General features: G+C 36.9%; 1 protein-coding gene and 1 non-coding gene across 6 annotated transcripts in view; both read right to left on the bottom strand.

Annotated features, from left to right (window-relative positions):
- CD28 (CD28 molecule) overlaps positions 1-23923 on the bottom strand; it is a 63508-nt gene that overhangs the window by 26386 nt on the left and 13199 nt on the right. For 4 of the 5 annotated variants that reach the window (XR_013173004.1, XM_077154787.1, XM_077154788.1 and 1 more), the window contains exon 1: positions 7371-7591. The exons of the other annotated variant lie outside the window; for it this stretch is intronic. Coding sequence is in view for 3 of the 4 variants with exons in the window: in XM_077154787.1 (XP_077010902.1) it covers positions 7371-7425 (55 nt within the window). In the remaining variant the exon portion in view is untranslated. Of the gene's footprint in view, positions 1-7370; positions 7592-23923 lie in introns of those variants that run through there. 5 annotated transcript variants of the gene reach the window in all.
- LOC143678429 (U6 spliceosomal RNA) lies at positions 8787-8893 on the bottom strand. The gene has a single exon (XR_013173239.1). It is a non-coding gene; the product is annotated as a U6 spliceosomal RNA (small nuclear RNA).

Raw genomic sequence — 23923 nt, 5'->3', positions numbered from 1 at the left:
AAATGGCCATAGCCCAAATACCCTTAAAGAGAGGGATGGAAAGATCAAGGGTGATGGTGGAGTTATACAGGGAAGGTTAGGTTTAACAAATGAGTCTGAGTACTGAATCATTATACTGATATTTCTTTTAGCCCCCATTACCTTAGAGCAGCTAGAAATAAAAACCTAAAATTGTGGAACTGTAATCCATACCAAACCTTGAAATCTGTTCTACAACTAATTGTTGCGATGTACTTTGAAAATTTATTGCTTTTATATATATATATATATATATATATATATATATATATATATATATATATATATATATGTTATCTAAAGAAAAGGAGGAGTATAACAAAGAAGACAGAATTTAATATAATAAATGAGACTGCTGACTCATTATATTGATATTTCTGTTGGTCTCCAATGTCTTGGAGCAGCCAGAAGGAAAAATGAAAAATTGTGGACTGTAACCCATACCAAGCTTTAAAGTCTGTTCTATAACTACATATTAAAATGTACTTGGAAATGTATTGCTTTCTTGTATATATGCTATATTTCACAATTAAAAAAAAAATCTCTTATAATAGTGACTTTTTTCTATTCTACCTTTGCCACCCAAATCCTAGTCTACTACTCACTACCTGGCAAAGTGACAGAGTATATAACTTGGTTTCTTTCTCAATAGTCTTCATACATGTTAGACCATTCTGAACTCTGTTTCCAAAAACTTTCAGTTGCTTCACAATGCATTGAAAATAAAGTTTGAATTTCTATGATCATACTCAATCCTTTATTTAACCTGTTCTGTTCTGTTAATCCTTTGTTTAACCTCCCCAGCCCTCCATAAATCCAGACTGGCCATCTGTTCAAGAACACGCTATAGTCTTTCTGGTTTGATTTCTTTACTTACATAGCTTCTCCTCCTTAGCAAAATAGCACTGTTAAGAACATGAACCATGGATCAAGACTGTCTGAATTCATGCATTTATTAGCTGTGTGGCAATGAGAAAGTTGTTCCACCTGCTCTGTGCCTCAATTTGCTCATCTATAAGATGGGAATAATCATAGTACTACTTCATAGTATGAGAGATTAAATTATTTAATACAGAGACAACCAGATAGAACAGTGCCTGGAAGATTATAAGCACAAAATAAATGTTAACTAGAAATTATTATTGATATTATCATTTATTCAAATCCTACCTATGTTTAGACTCCAGCTTAATTCTCAATTATCCATAAAAGTTACAATCCCCTCTTAATCTTCCAAGAGTATTTATTTTGTGCTTCCCCATTTTGAAGCTAATTCATTCATTTCCTCCTTCAACAAATATTTATTGAACAGCTACAATATTTTCAGCACTGTGCATGAAATTGAGGTTATGAGGATGAGTAAAACATTATCCTCCACTCAAGAAGTTCACAATCTATTGGAAAAAATAGAGACGCCAACACCTAATGATGATACAATTATAATAAGTGCCAAAATAAAAGAAAGTACAGAATCCTTTAGGAACCCTAGAGGGAAATCTCTAACTTTGCCAGTTAGGGTCTCAAAGAAGGCAGCTTCAGGTGGGAAGTGTAGGGGACATTCCAGGTTATGGAAACATTATATGCAAAGTCATTGAGCCATTAAATAGCATGGTGAGTTAACATGCCAACTGTTATCATTTATCTGTTTCCAGGTATTTATACTGTTAAATATTATCACAACTAGATCATAAAGTCCAGGAGGGTAGAGAGAAGTCAATTAATTCCCAAGCAGTTCTTGCAGGCTAAGTCTTTATATTTCTTTCCTTCTTTTTATATTCTCCCAGACCCTAACAGATTGAAATATAATAAAAGTTTAATAAATATTTGTAGGCTGAGTTATACTCTCATTGGAGCTCCTATTACAAATCCATAATAAAGGCTAAAGTAGCCAGGGAAAGCTTCCTCAAGGAGGTGGTTTTGCACTAAAGAAATGGAATGAAAAACAGTAGGATTTAGATGGGCCAAAAGGGGAAGACAGGGAAATCGAAGAGGGAAACAGCATTGGTAAAGTTTTAAAGGCAGAATACGGGGTGTGTGGGACAGTAAAGAAACTTGAAAAATCGAAGTTGAAGGTCTTATTTTAGGGTATGAGAGAATATAAATTAGATAAGTAAGATGGATCCAGATAAAGGGTACCCAAAACAGTGTCATCTTTCTATTAACATCTTCTAGGAACCATCAGAACAACTTCCTCTTCTATAAATTAAGAGACCTCTAAGTTACTTCCCATCTCTAAATGTCCATGACTGAATTCAACAATTCTATATATGTTTCTGCTCATAAATGTTTTCCACAAAATAAAATAGTAGGAATGGAGAATCATTCCCAAAGGTCCTTAAACTAGAAACAAATTTCTAGTAAGATTTTATAATTTTTACTTCCTTGAACACCCAAGTGGGTTTTGTATCTGTCACAACACCTAGAATAAAATCCTACACATAGCAGGTGTTTAAGAAATACCTGTTGAGTGAGCACACACAAGTGAGACCCATCTCACCAAAGGACCAGACACTTTAGAGAAAAGGAATCTACTAATATGTTGTCTTAGCTCAGGTTGATCCTGCATTATATACCCTTATTAATAGTAGTACTCAATATCAAAGAAAGTCATCAGATCTCATGGAAGCTACAAATACAGCCGCAGTGATGCTTCATTACATGTCAAGTACCCCTAAGCAATGAAAAGCACCATCGTCTATCTTCTCAGCAAAGAAACAAACAAAAAAACCCACAACATCCCATTAGGTTCTCCAAACAAAAGAATCTATAACATTGTTAGAATGTGAGGCACAGATTCAATAATTCAGAGTCAATAATTTCGGAGTCAAAAATTCAGATTCCCATGAATTAATGGGTGATGAATAGGAGTTACTGTTATAATCAGTACCTTACATGGTAAATTCTGAGCCAACAGATGATTCAGGTAGAGCAGGAAAAGGTGTCTTGATTAGATCAAAGGTTACTGTGAACTGTGAGTGGGTGACTCTTAATGACACATCAGGAACTATTAACCTAGTTACCTTGTCAACCAAAGTCCCCAAGATAATGAAGACGACAAAGATAAAGGTGACGGTAATGATGATGCAGATGAAGGGGTAGCGCCAAGCTAAAAAGGACATTCTCCACCACCTTACAGGTGCTCTTCCAGCCATGAAAACAGGCATCATCTGCATGGTGACAGACTAAATTAAGAATCCCATTAAACTAGCAGCGAAATACTAAGGCCAAAGAAATCTAAACTCTCCTTTTCAGATCCTCTACCAAGTGACTGGGTGACTTCTAATCTCTTGATCCCATCTAATATACCTCTCTTCTAGTGCTAAGAGCCATTAAAATGAGAGTAACGTGGTGATACTGCGGGCCTTTGATTGTACCCTCTGGATGGACTGTATGGTGTGTGAATATATCTCAATAAAGCAGCATTTTCTAAAAAACGAGAGTAACATGCAAGTAAAACAAACCCCTACTTTGCAATTACTTCCCGATGTGGCCTAAATTACCTTCCCTCCAGCTTCATGGACTGATGTTCATGCAATGATTCTCTAGCTGAAAGCTATGGATGCATTTTTTGGTACCCACACAATGTCATTGATCAAAAAGTATCAAAGAAACCACCAGAAGAGAGACACAGATCCCTTAACACTGCTTAGAAAACCAGAGACCCCTTTGGTCAGTCAAAAAGTAGACCACCTACTGAGAAGAAACATCCCAGCTTCTGTGAAGTTCCACAAATAAATTTCTTGAGGAAACAGGCAAACAAAACTTGACAGAGATGAAAAGGAGAAAAGAAAGATTTTGTCCCTTTCACTGACCTGCTGCGAAATAATTGTGCTTTGATGGAGTGCCTGCCCTCTGATCTTCAGACAAGAGAGTCTGAAATGAATTGTGTATCCTTACCAATGCCTATACTAATCAATACATAGCTATTGTTTTTAGAGATGATAAAGTACACACAGCATTCCTCTGGGATGACATAAAAATTTTCATTTTGTAAATGTCAGCGCACTGAATGCAGAAAGTACTTGGAGAATGATATCTACATATGATGAAAGAAGAATGGCATTTCTACACCCATGAAACAAAAATAAAGACACTGAAAAGAGGGGAAGTCTAATTCTAAACAAGAGGACACAGGTGAGGTCCTCTCCCCACCCATAGTCAAGGTTTGAATGCAAGAGCTTCAGAGTTAAGATCACAGATTCATTTCTATTTCTAATCTATTGGTGGAGATGACTCATTCTATTTCCTGGTATAGATATATTGATATTAATTTCACAGTCCTTGCAGTAAAAGTGCTTGCTGGATGGTTGCCTTAAAAAAATTATAGTATATTATCTTAATGCAAGGTATCAGGGTAAAATGAATCCCTAAGCAATATCCATGCTTTTGAAATATCCATCAACTTGACTTGTAATGGCAAAACAGTCCATTTTTTAACAGTCAGAAAAACTGGCTACAGTGTATTTGATATCATATAGCTACAGCAATCTGTTGATTACATAGCATTTTTCAACATTCATCTTCTTACCTTGCTTTCCCAAGTCCAGCCTCAGAGCAACAGTTTCCTGTAAGAAGTAAATTACTTCTTTCTGTGTACAACTACATCAAAGGAGTCATTTGCTGAAGGCTGAATTAAAAGTGAAGTTTTTAATTACCTTGCCTTGCTGATGATTTTTTATTAATTACCTATCACTGTCCTGACTTTTGTGCCTCTCTCAGGAAAAGGAAGTGCTCAGGCGAAGGCAGCAGGATTGGGAAAATCAATTGTGGTCCAAATGGCCATTTTGGAAGCTTATTTGCTAAGGTTTGGGGAGAAATGAAAAGTGCTCTCATGGAAAAATAAGTGGTGGTGTCCTGATTTTGGCTTCATACTGGATGATTAGCTTGCAGAAAAATAACCATAATTGGCTGCCAAATATGTGGACTGAGCCATGCATTATGTGCTTACTCTTATCGGCAATTATAAATCATTTCCCTTTCAGGGGCCTCCTATTCCAAGTTGGATTCATGTTCCAAAGTCCAACAGAATCCTCTCTTGTGGTTATCAATTGCACAATTACCCAAGTTTGGTAGAAAACATGTAACTTTAGTAATGGGATATCCTAAGATTTCCTCTCTTCCTAGGTCATACTCCTTTAATTTAGCCATCAAGATCTTTCCACAGCTGCATCAAAATCATGAAGAATCAGAATAAGCTCAACCTTTATAGGATAGAGTATTTCAAGCTATGCCATGAACCAACGAATTAGAATTATTAAATTAATTAGGGGGAAAAAAACCTGTTCTTTATATGCATATAATCAGCACAGACATAAGAATAGTTTCTCACAATCCTGGGGAGGAGAATTACACTTTGACTGGAGAATTTTCTGTCTCTAATCTCTTCGTAAGGGGTGAATTCAGAGAAACAAAAAGCTCGTGGAGGGCCCTGCACCATCCAGTTACACTGAATCGTATATATTTGGAGGTTGTAATTTTGTCTTTTCTCTTAAATTTTCTTACTGGAAGAAGCATTTCAGAAATGCCCTTTCTATGCCTCCTTTTCCGACTTCATTAGATGACCACTCAGCACCAAATCATTATGAGGGTAAGCTAGCATTTGAAAATTAGAAATACCTCAAAGCAGAAAACAAAGGCTCTGTGTGTGTGAACTCACCAACTGCTATTTTCAACTATCTCCCTTTTAATAAAGTTCCAGAGGAAAATTATAAAGCTGTGAGTCTTACAAAAAAAATCTTCAAAAGAAAATGAATGAATTGATGACAGACAGTTGTACACAAAGCACTTCAGAGAAGTAATTTGTGCATAATCACCGATTTCAAGTAGTTTTCAGTCAGAATGAGATTTCCCTTACCTTTCTCACCATCCTTTACTGACTAATAACTTAGGAAAATTTAAAGATTCTTTAACAATAAATTGTAAAGATCCTTTAAAAATACACTTTAAGGACTCTTTTAAAATGTATTTAGTAACTGTAAGTGATTAGTATCTGATATATGGGGCATAATTTATCTCATTACCAGCTCCTGCCTTTCATTACATCAACACCTTTTCATAAATACACAATATATAAATATGTTTACTGGCACATCAGACAATGAAATAGGTAATTATATAACTATCGTACTTGTGCCGGTTGGGAAATGATACCTGTTGGAGCACACGCACGTGATGTTTAAGAGCAACAAAACTGCACCACCAAAATAAAGGAAAAAGAAAATATAAGATACTGGCCTTTCAATTTATCTTTAAGGGAATAATAATATCCCTTACTTAACCACACCAGTTGACCACCATCGGCCCTATTTTTGAGCCAAGTGAGAACTTTTCTAACTCTGGGCACATGTTAAGCAAGCACTTTACTCCAGCTCACCAAAGTGGCAAGCTCCTTCGGCTTGGAATTGTGTCCTCAGATGGTGATGCAACCAGATTCATCCTCATCTATTAAATTATAAACCATACCATGTTAGGTAAAATCACCTAATGCTCAAGAGCACAGGCTCCAGAGGCCGACTAAGGTGGTTCAGACCCTGGTTCCAACATCTAGTACCTGTGCATTCGTGGGCAAATTACTTAACCTCCCTAGGCCTTGGTTTTCTCATCTGTAAATGGGGTTCATTGTAATACCTACGTGGTAGCTATAAGAATTAACTGCTGCACAGAGTAGGTGCTCTGTAAGTTTAGATGTATCATGTGCCTCATTATCATGACTGAGATCCAAAAGGACTTAATCTAAGAAAACAGTTTTCAGCCAATTATAAAAGACAGTGACCTACTTTCTGCAGCAACTTCGGGATTCATTCTGGGACTCATTACAACAAACATTTACCTTGTGAGCAAGGCACTGACTGTACAGTATATTTTACAAAGATTATTTCATGTTATCCTCACAATGACTGTGAGATGGGGTCCATTATCATCCTCATTTTACTGATGAGGCTTAAAGAGACTAACGCTTAGAGAGTTCAAATACCAGCCTAAGTTCTCCTAGTGAAAAATGGAGCTGTGATGTGAACCCAGGTGATATGAATTAAATTCAGAATTTTCAGAACCAACCTGCTTAAAACAGTTTCCTTAAATTAAAAAGGAAAGCTGTATATAAGCCCGAAATCCCTGGCACACTACTGACCTAACAATTAAATAAAATCACTTTTATTCCGGAGACATGCATTGAAATACCATACCATGTCTAAGAATCCATGAGCTTCTAAATAACAGGCTGCCATGAAAGAGCAAAACTACACTTCAAATGTCCAAACTTAACAAGTTGTTTGAAATTTAGAATAAACCAAGCCAGATGGCAACACCTCAAAAGAAATATTCAGAAGGAGAGCGTAATAACAATTGTTTACCTGTCGCTTCAATGGATAGGAAGAAGTTGAGAGCCAGGAGCAGCCTGAAGGTCATCGTCCTACTGGTGGGCCAGGGATCCAGCCCTCCTCCCCAAGGAGCCCAAAGAGCAAAGGGAACTGCAGACGCACCCTCCGAGCTCTGAGATGATCAGACATCCACGTCCGCCACCAGCTTCTCTCTGAGCACATGATCAAGGGACTCAAACCACAGGCATCGTGACTGCAACATTTCACACAGAATATTACTATGTTTTGATGACTTTAGGCTTTTACCTCTTCTTTGAAAGACAAGCCTTTTCTTGTCATTGAAAAAAAAAATGTTGAGTGTGGTCACTCCATGATTGGCTCATGAGAATTATTCTCTATCGATGGGTATCAGAGTTATGAAAAATGGTGTTTGAAATTCAGCAGAAATTTAAGGGTGTTTGAAGAGGAGGAATAAGACTTCCTCGGAAGAGTCTTTCATAGCAATGGAAATAGACTATGTCAAAAAGACAACAACAAGAATTACATTGAGGGGTGCGGAAACATTTGTATCAGAGTTTAAAGGAGTTGTAAATATTAGGAATTTAACTTTTGTTTTGGAGGCAAAGTAGCTTTATGGAACATTTAGCACACACTGTTTATTTTATGGGCAAGCCCTTTCCAAATTCAGTTCTGGGAACTATGCCAAATCCACCCCACCTGCAAGCACAGCCGGCTGAGTATCTGGAGAAGGTTTCCTAAGCAAAGGGAAAGTCAAAAAGAAACATCATACGTTCCTAGGGGTCAGTAAGGTAACCTAAAGCTCTTTGAGAGCTCATGCTGTCTGTGTCCCTCAAGAAATTATTCAACATTAAATAAAACAGGCATGGAAGGAGGGTCCCCATAGCAGGATCCCCAAGGTCTATAACCACACCTCTACACTCCTCAACCACATGCACTGGCCAGGCCTGCTGCAGATAGGGTCATTACAGTGGCAGCTAAGCTCCACTATTCTCCCCTGGGGCCTGGGTCAGTGTCTTGAACATGATGGCCTTCTCAAATTTTATCCAATATTTTTTTTTCCTTTCCTGAAAACCTAGGATTTATATCATTACTAGAGTTTTGGGGTTTATATGTATTTTTAAAGATAACTTGTATTGCTTTTTTTTTGTATATTGCTTTTTAATCTGCCTATAAAAGTAAGATATATTTCATATAGAATAATAAGAAAAAAGATAGATATAAATATTAAAACAAAATCCACCCTTAATCTTATCACATTGATATAAATATTGTTATTATTCTGATCCATTGCAATCCACCCGTTTTTCTACTAGGATTTTTCTATATTTAATATCGTATTTTATTTATATTTTTGAACATATATATATACTATTATCTGATATATTATATTGTGAACATTTTCCCACATCATTCATGGATCATTTTTTTTTTAATATGGAGCGCTTCACAAATTTGCATGTCAACCTTGCACAGGGGCCATGCTAATCTTCTCTGTATCGTTCCAATTTTAGTATATATGCTGCTGAAGCGAGCACCATTCATGAATTTTTATAAACAACACTTGTAATTGATGCCTAACATTCCATACTATAATCTTATCATGAATTATTTAACCATCCCTGGTGTTATTACCTATTTTTTTTTTTTTTTTTTTGCTATTTTGAAATGCTACAGTCACGCTCGGCACCATTAGTCACTAAGGAAATGCTAATCAAAACCACAGTGAAATACCACTTCCCACTCACTGGGATGACTATCATCCAGAAAATGGAAAATAAGTACTAGAGATGATGTGGAGAAACTGGAAAGCTCATACATTGCTGGTGGGAACATAAAATGGTGCAGCCATTGTGGAAAACAGTTGATAATCTCCTCAATAAGTTAAACATAGAATAACAATATAACCCAGCAATTCCACTACAGGTTATATACCCAAAAAAACTTAAAATAGATATCTGAACAAAAACTGTGCATGAATGTTCATTTCATAGCAGCACTAGTTACAATAACCACAAGGTAAAAATAACCCAAAAGTCTATGAACTGATGAAAATATGAACTAAGTATAGCATAAACATATGTTACAATTACGTTCATGTGTCGGCTTGGCCAGATGATGGTGCCCAGTTGTCTGGTCAAGAAAGCACCGGCCTAAGTGTTACTACATGGACATTTTGTGACTTGTTTATTAAATCATCAACACATTAACTTCATCCATGGATGATTACATCTGTTGTCGGCCAAGGGGAGTATCTTCCACGATTAGTGGTGTTTAATTTAATCAGTCGATGGCTTTAAAGAAGTCAGAAGACAGAATCTCTCTCTCCACTTCAACAGCCAGCCTCTCCTGGGGGATTCATTGAAGACCTTCATCGGAGCTGTGAACTTGCAGCCTGCCGTATGGAATTTGGACTCATGCATCCCCACAGGTGCACGAGACACTTGTATAAAAATTTCATATTTACAGATATTTCCTGTTGGTTCTGTTTCCTTAGAGAACCCTGACTAATACAGCTTGATACTGGGAGAGGTTCTTGAGAAACAGAATCTTAAATTTGGATGGTTGCAATTGGTTTTCTACTCTGATTAGACTCAAAGCAGTAGTCAAAATAATCTGACTTGCAGAGACTTATGGCATTGGCTAGTAGATCATGGGTACCTAGAAGTAAAATAGATGGGCAGTCTATGAAATTCTTGCTTGATCTGTATAAGCAGAAGAATTCTAGGTCAAGTGAACGAAAGTCTAACTTAAATTACAAAAGCAGAGAGTCATGGCCCCTTAATCAATTTCCAGACTTGAGACAATTCACAAACCCAGAGATCTTTGAATGAGGGGAAGGCCATGTTCTGCTGGAGAAGGACCCTGTTACACTGCCAGAAATTTATACTGCTAATCTTCCTCCAAGCCTTTCCCAAGGAGACCTCCAGTGTTTTACCAGGGTAACTGTGCACTGGGGAAAAGGAAGTGATCAAATATGTCAGGGATTATAAGACAATAGCTCAGAAGTGGTATTAATTCCAGGAGACCCAAAATGTCACTCTGGCCCACCATCAGAGTAGGTGCTTATGGAGATCAGGTGATCAATGGAGTTTTAGCTCAGATCAATCTCACAGTGGGTCCAGTGGGTCCCCAGATCCATTCTGCAGTTATTTCCAGAATAGGTAAATCCATGAAGAAATAAAGTATTTTCCAGGGACTGAGGAGAGGAGAAAATAGGAGTGACTGGTTAATGGGTATGAGATTTTATTTTGGGGTAATGAAAATATTCTGGATCTAGGAAGTGACAAACTTTGCACAACATTATGAATGTACTAAATGTCACAAATGTAAATTTTACCTTATGTATATCTCACCACAGTTTTTTTTAATGCTACAGTGAATATCGTTGATGACTAGCTATAAACAGAGGAAGTACTTATGTTTCTCCCTCTTGATATGATCAATGATAGATCAAAAGTAGTTCCTCTCCTGTTAGATTCCCTTTGCCCACATTTCAATTTTCTCACAAACACAGAATTTATGGCCCTCTTATATTTGTGTAGATTTAATGACATACCTCAGTAAAAGACATGTTCTTAATCTTAATCCAAATTCTTGTGGATGTGAACCATTTGTAAATGAGAAAATGTGAATGAGCATTATGAGAATCTTAGTAAAGAGATAGAAATTTTAAAAAGGAACCAAATGTATTACTGAAGTAGAAAACTACAATAACTCCCTACAGGTGCTAAAATGCAAATGGATAAAAAGTAATGATAAATCAAGTGTTTGGGACATGAAATGTACAAAGATATAATTTGTACCAAGTAAAAAATAAAGGTGTGGGGGACAGAAGGGCATAGGAAGACTGTATGTGCTGTTATTGAAGTCGAGCTAGTAACAAATCAAATATGATTGGTATACATTTAGGATGTTAAATTTTAAACCCATGATAACCACAAGGGAAATATATGAAAAATATACCCATTTAGAAATAAGAAGGGACTCAATATGGTACAATACCAAAAAAATCAAATAAATATGAATGTAAACATGAATGGAAGAATTGATGGGACAAAAAAGATACAACATATACAAAGCCTAAATAGAAAAATGTAAGAAGAAAATCCTGCATTATCAGTAGTGACTTTAAATGTAAATGCATTAAACTCTTCAGTCAAAAGGCAAAGATTGGCAGAATGGATTAAAAAGCATGACCCAACTATATTTGTCTGCAAGAGGCTCATTTTAAATTCAGACACAAATAGGTTGGAAGTGAAATGATAGAAAAAAAGTACAAATAGTAGCCCAATGAGATCTGAGGTACCTATCCTAATATCAGACAAAATAGACCTTAAGTCAAAAACAGTTATAAGGGACAAGGACAGTCATTATACACTGTTAAAGGGAACAATTCAACAAGATGATCTAATAATTATAAATACATATGTACCTAACAGCAGAGTCCCAAAATATGTGAAGCAAATACTGACAGATTTAAAGGAAGAAATTGACAATTCTATGTTAATAGTAGGAGACTTTAATACACTACTTTCAATAATGGATAGAATATCTAGTTGAAAAATCAATAAGGAAATATGGGACTTGAATAATGCTATAAATGAACTAAACCTTACAGACATATTTAGAACTTTACCCCCCCAAAAAAACAAATATACACTCTTCTTTAGTGCACATGGATAATTTCTCCAGGATAGATGATATTTAGGTTACAGAATAGGTCTCAATAAATTCAAAAATATTGAAATTGCTGGTTGCAGAGGCCGAGGAACTGAGAGGTAGAAAGCTGGACCCTGTGTGGAGGCATGGAGCTGGGGAGCCCATAGGAGTGCACAGATGGGAACCCAGGACTAAGATGTAAGCCAGGCCACATTCCTTGAGCGCACTACCCTCATCAGTGCAGTCCCATGACCAGCGACTCACCTCATACCATATGCACCTGAATCCCTTCATCCGCTCCCATTTCCCATGCTCCAGGCACCCCTACCACACCAGCCCCCAGGGCACATACCTGTGCAGCCTAACCCACCCCAAGTGCACACTCCCACCCCAAGTGCAGCCCCAACCCACCTCTCCTGCACCCCTCCCGAGCACTACTTCCCCCTCCTTGTTCCCTGTAGGCTGTTGCCAGTGCATAAAAGGCACTAACCTCCATACCTAGACTATCCCTGCCGCCCCTCACCCCCCGCCTATAATGTCACACAGTCTCAATCCACCCTGCCTGAACTCTGTGCACCTTTTCATGGCACTCCCAGGCTCATGCATATACACAGGCCCCCAATCATATCATTCAGCTCTGGGAACCACATTTACAGCAGTCTTAGAATCACATATGCACACGGTCCTCAGTCACACTTCCAAGCTCTGAGAAAGTGCCGACCTGTGCAGCTGGGTCATGTCTGCACCCAATTATGAAGGCATAATGCCAACCTGCTGCCACAGCTCTACACATGCACACAAAGGGCTCCATGCCATAGACCAGCACACACCAGGGTTATGCCCCCAAGACTGGTGCACCCGCACAGCTACATCCTCCCTGGCCACTGAGTGTCCATGTTCACAAGCATCAGCATCAGTGTAACACCCCCAACCTGCACCTATACATGCCCTGAAACAAATCACCACACTGAGTGCCCACCCCGTGCCCTGCTAGATGCTGTACAACCATCCCAAAAACACAAGGCCTTAGACTACTAAAAAAAATCAACTCCCAGAGTAAACCAAAAAAAGATATTTACATGCCATGAAAACAACAGAAGATCACTAAGCATCTCACAATGCAGACAGATACACCCCTGCCTAATTATCAAATTAAAACACCAGATGAAACACAGATATTGGAACAACTAATCAAAGAGGTTCATATAACTCTACTTAATAAAAAAAAAGTGGGATAGCAAATGACATAAAGGAGATCAAGAAGACAGTAAAAGAGCCTAAAGAGGAATTTGAAAGAACAAATAGGAAAATAGCTGATATTACAGAGATTAAAGACTCTATTAACCAAATAAAAAACATATTAGAGGCACACAGCACCAGATTTGAAGAGACAGAAGAAAGAATAAATGATATAGAGAACAGGATAATTGACTTTGAAGACTCAAAACAGCAAATGGCAAAAAAGATGGAAAAATTGAATGGAAACTCAAGGAAATGATAGAGAAAACAAAGTGCACAAATATAAGAATCATCGGTGTTCCAGAAGGAGAAGAGAGGGGTAAAGGACTAGGAAGAGTAATTGAGGATATAATGGGAGAAAATCCTCATAAAGGACATAAATATACAAGTCAAAGAAGCCCAAAGAACTCCAAACAGAATAAATTCAAATAGGCCTTCCCCAAGGCACATACTAATCAGTCTGTCAATGTTGAAGAGAAGCAGAAAATCCTGAAAGCATCAAGAGAAAAACAATCTACTACATACATGGGAAATCAAATAAGATTGAGTTCAGGCTACTCAACTAGCATCCTAGAGGTGAGAAGGCAGTGGTATGATATACTTAAGATACTGAAAGAGAAAGACTTCCAGCCAAGAATTCTGTACCCAGCCAAATTGTCCTTCACAACTGAGGAAGAGATTAAAGTTTTCAAAGACAAAGAAGTCACGAAAGAATTTGTCAACAAGAGACCAGCCCTACAAGAAATACTAAAAGGAGTTCTGCCAGCTGAAAAAAAAAAGGAGAGGGCCATCTAGAGGAGGGCACAGAATTGAAGAGTATCACTAAGGAAAATTTAAAGAATACAAAGAGAAAGAGGGAAAAGAATATATAGATCTGACAAACAAAATTAAAAAAATAAGATGGTGGAATCAAGCAAAGCTTTTTCAATAATAACTTTGAATGTTAATGGACTAAACTTATCAATTTAAAGATACGGATTGGCAGAATGGATTAAGAAACAATCCAGTTATATGCTGCTTACAAGAGACTCATCTTAGACACAAGGATGCAAATAGATTGAAAGTAAAAGGATGGAAAAAGATTTTCCACACAAGTTGTAACCCAAAGAAAGCAGGAGTACCTATTCTAATATTGGACAAAATAGACTTTAAATGTAAAGACATCATAAGAGGTCGAGAAGGACACTATAAACTAATTAAAGGGTCAATTCACCAAGAAGATATAACAATCATAAATATTCAAGCTCCCAATCAAAGAGCTCCAAAGTACATGAGACTGACACTGGCAAAACTGAAGGAAGTGATAGATGTTTCAACAAAAATTGTAGGAGACTTCAATACACCACATTCCTCTAAAGATAGAGCAACCAGACAGAAGATCAACAAGGAAATAGAGAAGTTAAATAACATGATAAATGAATTAGGCCTAACAACATTTATAGGTCATTGAATCCCAAAGCACAAGGATATACATTCTTCTCTACTGCTCATGGAACATTCTCCAGGATAGAGCATATGCTGGGGCACAAACCAGGTCTTTATATATTTAAAAATATTGAAATTATTCAAAGCATTTTCTCTGATCACAATGGGATGAAGCTGGATCTTAATGACCACCAAAGAACAAAAACATTCACAAATATATGGAGATTAAGTAACACACTCTCAAACAATCACTGGGTCAAAGAAGAAATTGCTAGAGAAATCAGTAGCTATCTGGAGATGAATGAAAATGAGAATACAACTTACCAGAACTTATGGAATGCAGCAAAGGCTGTGCTGAGAGGGAAATTTATTGCCCTAAATGCCTATACTAAAAAACTAAGAAAGAGCAAAAGTAGAAGACTTAACAGCAAACCTGGAGGAACTTGAGAAAGAATAGCAAATTAACCCTAAAGCAAATAGGAAAAGAGAAATTACAAAGAGTAAAGTAGAGATAAATGAATAGGAGAGCAAAAGAAAAATAGAAAGAATCAATAAAACCAAAGTTAGTTCTTTGAGAAAATCAATAAAATTGATGGGTTACTAGCAAGACTGGCAAAGAAAAAAAAGAGGATGCAAATAAACAAAATCAGAAATGACAAGGGGTGCATTACACAGACCCTGAAGAAATAAAAGAAATCATAAGAGGATATTATGAACAACTATACACCAAAAAACTAGACAACTTAGATGAAATGGACAAATTCCTGGAGATACACAAACAAGCTACACTGACTCAGGAACAAATACAAGATCTCAACAAACCAATCAAAAGTAAAGAGATTCAATCAGTCATCAAAAATCTGCCTACAAAGAAAAGCCCAGTGCCAGATGGCTTCACAAGGGAATTTTATCAAACATTCCAGAAAGAACTAACACCAGTCCTGCTCAAACTTTTCCAAAAACTTGAGGAAAAAGGAACTCTACCTAACTCATTTTATGAAGCTAATATCTTTTAATATCAAAACTGGGTAAAGATGCTATAAGAAAGGAAAACTACAGGCCAGTCTCCCTAATGAACACAGATATAAAAATTCTCAATAAAATATTAGCAAATCAAATCCAACATCACATTAAAAGAATTATACACCATGACCAAGTGGGGTTCATACCAGGAATGCAAGGATGGTTCAACACAAGAAAATCAATTAATGTAATATAGCACATTAACAAATCAAAAGGGAAAAATTGCATGATCATTTCTATTGATGTTGAAAAAGAATTCAACAAAATTCAGCATTCTTTTCTGATAAAAACACTCTAAAAGATAGAAATCAAAGGTAACTACCTCAATATGATAAAGGGAATATATGAAAACCTATAGGCAGCATCGTACTCAATGGAGAGAGACAGAAAGCTTACCTGCTACGATCAGATACAAGACAAAGATGCCCACTATCACCACTATTATTTAAAATTGTGCTAGAAGTTTTAGCTAGAGCAATCAGGCAGGACAAAGAAATAAAAGGCATCCAAATTGGAATGGAAGAAGTAAGACTCTCATTATTTGAAAATGATATGATTCTATACTTGGAAGATCCTGAGAAATCTACAGCAAAGTTACTTGAGCTAATGAACAAATCAGCAAGGTGGTGGGTGTAAAATTATTTTGCAAAAACAGTAACATTTCTATACACAAGCAATGGCCTAGCTGAGGAGTCAGTTAAGGAAAATAGTCCATTCAAAATAGCAACTAAAAGAATCAAATACTTAGGAATGAACTTAACTAGGGGCATAAAGGACTTGTGCACAGAAAACTGCATAACATTGCTAAAAGAAATCAAAGGAGATCTAAATAGGTGGAAAGACATTCCCTGCTCCTAGATAGAAAGACTAAATATAGTTAAGATGTCAGTTCTCCCCAAATTGATCTACAGATTCAACACAGTACCAATCAAAATTCCAACAACATACTTTGAAGATTTGTAAAAGGTAACTACCGAATTCATCTGCAAGGGAAAGAGACCCCGAATAGCTAAAAGCATCCTTAAAAAGAAGAACTAAGTGGGAGAATTAACACTCCCTTACTTTAAAACTTATTATAAAGCCACAGTGGTCAAAACAGCATGGTACTGGCACAAAGATAGAAGCATTGACCAATGGAATTGAATCAAGAGTGCAGAAACAGACCACCAAATTTATGGTCAACTGACTTTTGACAAACCCCCAAATCCTCTGAACTGGGACAAAATATTCTTTTCAATAATTGGGCATTGGATATCAATACCCAAGAGAATGAAAGGGGATCCCTATCTTACACCCTACACAAAAATTAACTAGTGGATTAAACATCTAAATATAAGAACTACACCATATAGCTCCTGGAAGAAAATATAGAGAAACATCTCAAGACCTAGTAATAGGAGGTAGCTTCCTAAACTTTACACCCAAAGCACAAGCAACAAAAGAAAAAATAGATAAATGGGAACTCCTCAAAACCAAATGCTTCTACACCTCAAAAGACTTTGTCAAAAAGGTGAAGAGGCAGCCAACTCAAAGGGAGTAAATACTTGGAAATCACATATGAGACAAAGGTTTGATTTCCTCTATATACAAAGAAATCATACAACTCAACAACAAAAGGACAAATAACCCAATTATAAAATGGGCCAAAGATATAAATAGGTATTTTTCTGAAGAGCAAATACAGATGGCTCAAAAGCACAAGGAGAGATGCTCATTTTCACTGCCTATAAAGGAAATGAAGATCAGCACTACAATGAGATACCACCTCACACCTATAAGAATGGCAGCTATTAATCAAACAGGAAACCGTAAATATTGGAGAGGATATGGAGAAACTGGGACATTTATGCACTGCTGGTGGGAATGTATAATAGTGCAGTCACTATGGAAGACTGGAGGTTCCTTAGGACACTAAATATCGAGTTGCCCTATGATCCAGAAATAGCACTGCTTGGTATATACCCAGAAGAGCTAAAAGCAACAGCACAAACAGACATTTGCACACTGATGTTCACAGCAGCATTATTCACAATCACCAAAATATGGAGACAAACCAAATGCCCATCAACAGACGAGTGGATTCACAAAATGTGGTGCATACATATGATGGAATATTATGCAGCAGTAAGACAAAATGAAGTCCTGAACATGACAAGATGGATGAGACTTGAAGACACAATGTTGAGTGAAATTAGCCAGACATGAAAGGATAGATATTATGTGATTCCACTTTTATGACCACCATAAAGGTATAATCAGAGGTTTATAACACAGAATATAGGGGACTTAGAGAAACACAGAAGCTAGAGATGGGTGAGCTGTTAGGCAATGAGATTGAACTCCAGTGTAAGGGAATAGGAAGCAAAAGTGATGCTCTAGTGGGTCTAAAAGTAATATTACCATATTGAAGAACAAGATTGAAAGGGGTTGTATAGACCTATAGGCCCCACTGATTCATACTAGAAATATGAATTAGTTTTTATAAGAATTACCTCAAAAATATGATTCTTGTGTAAAGAGTTTCAAGCCCAGGGTACAGGGAGAAAACTGCTATTGCATGCTATGAGCTATATTCAAAAAGAAACCGTCAACACTACCAAAGCAACAGCAGAGGTAAACAATGGGGTGAGAGACAAGAGTTAAGAGGAGGTTTAGATTTCCTTTTTGGTGAGGGTGAGTTTATTGGTTTTCTCTCTCTTGGAAACAATGAAATTATCTAAAATTGAGAATGTTGATGGACTGTGGACTTTGGGCCTTCTACATGATGCCCAATGAATGCAGCTGGCTGAAGGATGCACTGACTGAGAAGTAGATTGGTGAACAATGGTGTATATTTATGAATGAAGGTTGTGCTGCTACAAAAAGGAACAAAGTCATGAAGCATGCAACGATGTGAGTGAACATGTGGGACATCTGGTGAGACAAAATAAGCTAGAAACAAAAGAACAATGGTATGGTTACCTTTAGAAAATGCTTATAAGAAAACAGGGGCCTAGATTGTAAGCTTTTAGAGCAGACACGTTAAGTCTGGAGAGGTGATTATTATTTCTGGATTTTAAGAGGCTGTTTTACATATATATAATCTGATATTTAGAGATAAGAATGAAGCCGAACAAGTTGGGGTTAAAGTACTTCAGAACATAGGGGCATGGAAGACAGTGTCTATATTTTAGAACCACACATACTCTTTGAGATCAATGAAAGAAAGTTTTATTTGGTCTGGAACTGAAATTTTCAATAGCGCGTAATCTAACTCAACCTATCTCTGTAGCTCATTTGAACAACTGAAACACAGGGACTCCAGAATAAAAAAGAGGACCTTTAATCCTGTATAGATTATTATAATGCCAGGATACATCCTAGAATATCAAGCAGATAATCAAGAAGTATTGGCCAAGCCTCCTGAGGGAGGGGAGAAAGAATATGGAACTATTAAACCTTACCATCAGGGAATCCTCTGGTAGTGTGTCAAGCTTTAGGGACATCCAAATCATTAGGCCATGCCCTCAATCATGAGGCTTACTCTTGTGATGCTTATATAAGTAGCAGAGAAACTTAGACTACCTACAGAAATGCCTAAAAGTTACTTCTGGAGGACCTCTTTCGTTGCTCAGATGTGGCCTCAGTCTCTCTAAGCCCAACTCTGCAAGTGAAATCACTGTCATTCCCCCTACCTGGGGCATGACAGCCAGGGGTGAAAGTCTCCCTCGTGATGTGGGACATGACTCCCAGGGATGAATCCAGACTTGGCACAATGGGATCAACAATTACATCTTGACCAAATGGGAGAAAAGAAGTGTAATTAATAAAGTATCAGTAGCACAGGGAGTTCAAATACAGTCGAGAGGCTACTCTGGAGGTTGCTCTTATGTAAGCTTCAGGTAGACCTTGCTACCTATCATAATCTGCCAGCCCCCAACCAGGACCATTCCAGCCAATCCTAAAGAACACCTAAGGCAATGTGTGGGATTCCATGGGGGGGTTCATGCACTGAAGTGGCTTTCCAGAAACCTACAACCTCTGAATGTGTCCCTGGTCCAGACAAGTCCTGAAACCTAGCCTAGCCTCTCTAGAACATCAGTTAGTTCCATCTCCCTACCCATATTAGTGACAGATCCTTCCAATACAAAAAATTTAGAATTGGGGCCATGGTGGCTCAGCAGGCAGAGTTCTCACCTGCCATGCTGGAGACCTGGGTTCGTTTCCTGGTGCCTGCCCATGTAAAAAAAAAAGAAGAAAAAATAGAATTGCCATAGCCCAAACAACCCTGGGGAGAGATATGGGAAGATCAGAGGTGATGGTGGAGTTATACATAGAAGATAGGATTTAACAAATGAATATCGATGCAGAGTCATTAAATTGATACCTCTTTTAGTCTCCAGTATTTTGGAGCAGTTAGAAGTAAAAACGTGAAATTGCAACCCATGTCAAAGTCTGAAATATGTTCTACAGCTAATTGTGGCGCTGTGTTTTGAAATTTATAGCTTTTTTTGTATATATGTTATTTTTCACAAAAAAAAGAAAGAAAAAGCCAAATGTGATGATAAAAAAATATGTGTAAGCCCTCTAACCTCCTATATCCTAGAGCAGTTGGAAGGAAAAATATGACAGGATCATATGGCAGCCTATGACAGACTCTGGGATCTGTCCTGTAATCACTTATTGAAGAGTGTTTTGAAAATTATTGCTTTTTTATTTCTTTGCTTTGTATATATGATATACTAAATAATAAAAAATTTAGACATTGAAATTATACAGTGTATATTTTCTGACCACATTGGAATGAAGCTAGAAATCAATAAAAGAAAGAGAAATAGAAAGTTCATAAATATTTGGAAATTAAGCCACTTACTCTTAAACAACCAATTGGTTAAGGAGAAAGACACATGTGAAATTAGGAAATATCTTGAGGTGAATGGAATGAAAATACAACATACTGAACCTTATAGATGCAGTGAGGGCAGTGCTGAGAGGGAAATTTATAGCTCTAAATGTTTACATTAAAAAAAGAAAGGGCAGGTGATTGTGGCGCAGTGGTAGAGTTCTCACCTGCCATGCCAGAGACCCGGGTTTGATTCCCAGTGCCTGCCTATGAAAAAAAAAAAGAAAGAAAGAAAGAGAAAAGAAAAGACAAAAGACTTCAAGTCAGAGACCTAACCTGAAAACTAGAAGAACTAGAAAAGAAGAACAAACTAAACCTAAAGCAAGCAAAGGGAAGGAAATAACATACATTGGAGTGAGGTAAAGGAAATAGGAAACCAAAAACAAAAGGGAAAATCAACAGAACCAAAAGTTAGTTCTTTGAAAAGACCAGTAAAATTGACAAATCTTTTAGCTAGATAATAAAGATAGAAAGAGAGGATATAAATAATGAAAATCAGAAAGGAAAAGGGGAGAATTACTGCCAACTCCACTGAAATAAAAAGGATGATAAGAGGATACTATGGACAACTGTAGAGCAATAACTTATATAACTTAGATTAAATGGACAAATTCTCAAAAACACAAAAACACCTACATTGCCTCAAGGAGAAAAAAAATATCACACACACACACAAAAACAATTACTGGAAAGAGATTGAATCAGTAATCAAAAACCTCCTGTGGTGATTTGAAGTTGTACATATGTTCACAAATATGCTCTCAAATCTAATCCATTCCCATGGGTGTAAACCCACTGTAATTTGAAACTTCTGATGAGGCTACGTTGGTTAAGGTGTGACACACCTCATTCTGGATAGTTTTTAATTCTACTACCAATGTTTTTTCTAAATAGAATGAAATTCAGACAGAAAGAGAAAGCCAAAGAAACAAGAAGCTGAATGTAATGAAACCCAGAAGACAAGGGAGAAACTAACAGACACCACCATGTGCCTTGCCATGTTGCAGAGGAGCCAAGGATCACCAACAACTAGTCTTTGGGAAGAAAGCATTGCCTTGATGATGTCTTGATTTGGACATTTTTCCAGTCTCAAAACTATAAGCTAATAAATTCCCATTGTTTAAGCCAACTTTTTTCATGGTATTTGCTTTGACCAGGATAGGAAACTAAAACACCTCCCAACAAAGAAAAGCCCAGGACCAGATGGTTTCACAGAGGAATTCTACAAAACATTCCATGAAGACTTGACTCCAATTCTGCTCAAACTCTTCCAAAAAATTGAAGAGGTTGAAACTTCTTTAATTCATTCTATGAGGCCAATATCTACTCATAAAAAGCCAAATAAAGATACCACAATAAAATAAAACTAAAGACCAATATCTTTTATGAACATAGGTGCAAATTCTCAACAAAATACTAAAAAAAAACCAAATCCAACAACATATTAAAAGAATTATACACCATGATCAAGTGGGATTTTCCCTGTTATGCAAGGCTTGTTCAACATAAGAAAATCAATTAATGTAAAGCACCACATTAACACAAAGAAGGGGGGAAAACACATGATTATCTCAATTGATGCATTAAAAAATTGACAAAACTTAGCACCCCTTCTTTATAAAAACATTTAGAATACTAAGAAGAGAAGGAAACTTCCTCAATATGTTAAAGGGCATATATTAAAAGCCCACAGCTAACATCCTACTTTATGGTGAAAGATTGAAAGCTTTCCTCTAAGATCAAGACAAGGATGCCTATTGTCACCATTGTTATTGGAGATTGTACTGTAAGTTCTTACCAGAGCAATTAGGTAAGAAAAAGAAACAAAAGCATCCAAGTTGAAAAGAAAAAGTAGAACTTTCTCTGCTTGCTGATGACATGACCCTATATACAAAAATCCTGAAAAATCCACACCAAAACTCCTAGAGCTAATATATGAATTCAGCAAAATGTTGAGGTACAAGATCAACATCTAAAACTTAGTAGTGTTTTTATACATAAGCAATGAATAATCAGAAGAAATCAAGAAAAAATTCCACTCACAATAGCAACTAAAAGAATCAAATATCTAGGAATAAATCTAATAAAGAATATAAAGACTTGCATCAAGAAAACTACAAAACATTGCTAAAAGAAATCAATGAAGATCTAAATAAAGGGAAGGGTATACCATGTTCATTGATTGGCAGACTAATTATCACTAATATGTCAATGTTATCCAAAGTAATTTACAGATTCAACGCAATCCCAATCAAAAGTCTAACACTTTCTTTGCAGAAATGATGATTGTCTTTTCCATATTTATATGGAAGGATTTTCAAACTTCAATCTTTGCATGCAACTAAAGGGAGAGATATTTATTTGGAGCAAAATTTATATTTTGGGTAGCAGATTATCTAATTTAACTTGTATGATCAGTTTACTTGAACACCATAAGGACATGGAATATTGAATAGGGCATGAGATCTTGTTGGTTTGTACAGGTTAGCGTGATACCCCAATATATCCCAGAGTAATTTGGGCAGAGGACAAAAAAGTATTTGCAAAGTCCCCTTGGGGGATTGGGGATAAGGGAGGAAATATTAAATTTCCCCACCTGGGGAGTTCCTCATATTCTTGCAAGAAGTGGGGATAACAAATTCAATAGGATGAGCCCTCAATATTGGAAGCTTATTCCTGCAAAGAAGAGGCTAAGCTTACTGATAATTATGCCCAAGAGTCACCCCTGGAGAACTTTCTTTGTTGCTCAAATGTCACCTCTCTCTCTAAGCCAACATGGCAGGTGAACTCACTGTCTCCCTCTTACATGGGACATGACTCCCAGGGGTGTAAACTTCCTGACAACATGGGACAGGACTCCCAAGGATGAGCTGGGACCCAGCATCATGGGATTGAGAAAGCCTTCTTGACCAAAAGAGGGAAAAGAAAAATTAGACAAAATAAAGTCTCAATGGCTGAGAAATTTCAAACAGAGTTGGGAGATTATCCTGGAAGTTTTTCTTACACATTATAAACATATCCCTTTTGTGGTTTATTGAAGTGACTAGAGGGAAGTACCTGAAACTGTTGAACTATGTTCCAGTAGCTCTGATCTTTGAAGAAGACTGTGAACTATATAGCTTTAACAATGTGACTGTGTGATTGTGCAAACCTTGTGTCTGATGCTCCTTTTATTCAGGGTATAGACAGATGAGCAAAAAAAGATTAAAAAAATAAATAATAATACAGGGAAATAAAGAGTTTTTAAAAATAGAGAGAGACAGTATGAGAAAAGAAAGAGGACAAAACTTTGGCATTTCTGTGCCATTCAATGATTTACAGGAACATAATAGGGACA

This window comes from Tamandua tetradactyla, chromosome 3 (genome assembly GCF_023851605.1).
Source record: "Tamandua tetradactyla isolate mTamTet1 chromosome 3, mTamTet1.pri, whole genome shotgun sequence".
Classification (NCBI taxonomy): domain Eukaryota; kingdom Metazoa; phylum Chordata; class Mammalia; order Pilosa; family Myrmecophagidae; genus Tamandua; species Tamandua tetradactyla.
This window is presented reverse-complemented; position numbering and strand designations above follow the sequence as displayed.